This window comes from Loa loa (genome assembly GCF_000183805.2).
Source record: "Loa loa unplaced genomic scaffold supercont3.508, whole genome shotgun sequence".
In the NCBI taxonomy this organism is placed as follows: Eukaryota; Metazoa; Nematoda; class Chromadorea; order Rhabditida; family Onchocercidae; genus Loa; species Loa loa.
This window is the reverse complement of record NW_018108688.1, coordinates 36,335-37,274: the sequence shown is the minus strand read 5'-3', so window position 1 is coordinate 37,274 and position 940 is coordinate 36,335. Positions and strand designations below refer to the sequence as shown.

The following is a 940-nucleotide window of genomic DNA, read 5'->3' as shown; positions in this document are numbered from 1 at the left end:
AAAACATTGTTAATCTAATTATTCAAAGTTTTTTTTTCCTTCTTTAATCATGATAACATATTTGTTTAATTTATCAAATTTAATCAATCATATTCATTTCAACATCATAATTATCTTTAATCTTAGTAAAAATTTTTTTTTTCTCACCTAACAATCTTTTCACATTTTAATGGACTCATTGTCATTGTATTCATATTAACTACAATCCATGTTCGTTCTTGTACAAGAATAAATGCTCGTAAAAGTACGACATGTCCTTCTTGTGCCATAATTCGAACAAAACGTGGTCGTGCAGAAAATTTTTCCATTGCTGTTGTTACCCATCTTAATGGTGTAATTGTTGTATTAATTTTTGCTATTGGTGAAAAATTATTTTCAAAATAATTTTTGAAATCAACTTTTAACATAGCAACACATGTTTGTCGAGTGCTTTCAGGAATTTCCTGAAAAAAAACTACAATTAATTATTTGGTAATTGTTAAACATTTGCAAAAGTTAATTATGATAAATAAAGCATTGATTATAATCAATACAATTATATGTTATCAGCAAATGCTACTATTTATGTCATGAAAATTTGATATTTTTCACGTTACAGTATCATTATTACGTGAAAAAAAATTTATGAAAGATGTTGAAAAAAAAAAAACAAATGTTGAAATATTGTTTATTATATGATTATTAAAGTAGTTATTGTATGAGATACTGTAGCTACTGTAGCTTTTACTGTAGTTTCAAATTAAAAAAAAAAAATTATTGTATATGAACATGAGAAATATTGGATAAAGAAATATTGTTTATTATATGATTATTAAAGTAGTTGTTGTATGAGATACTGTAGCTACTGTAGCTTTTACTGTAGTTTCAATTAAAAAAAAATTATTGTATATGAACATGAGAAATATTGGATAAAGAAATATTGTTTATTATATGATTTATT

General features: G+C 23.2%; 1 protein-coding gene across 1 annotated transcript; it reads right to left on the bottom strand.

The window, feature by feature from the left end:
- Nucleotides 1-143: 143 nt before the first annotated feature.
- LOAG_16036 (hypothetical protein) lies at nucleotides 144-407 on the bottom strand (the record flags this gene model as incomplete). Its single annotated transcript, XM_003151524.1, has 1 exon — nucleotides 144-407. The coding sequence occupies one exon, from the start codon at nucleotides 405-407 to the stop codon at nucleotides 144-146; it is 264 nt and encodes an 87-aa protein (XP_003151572.1).
- Between the last annotated feature and the right edge of the window lie 533 nt (nucleotides 408-940).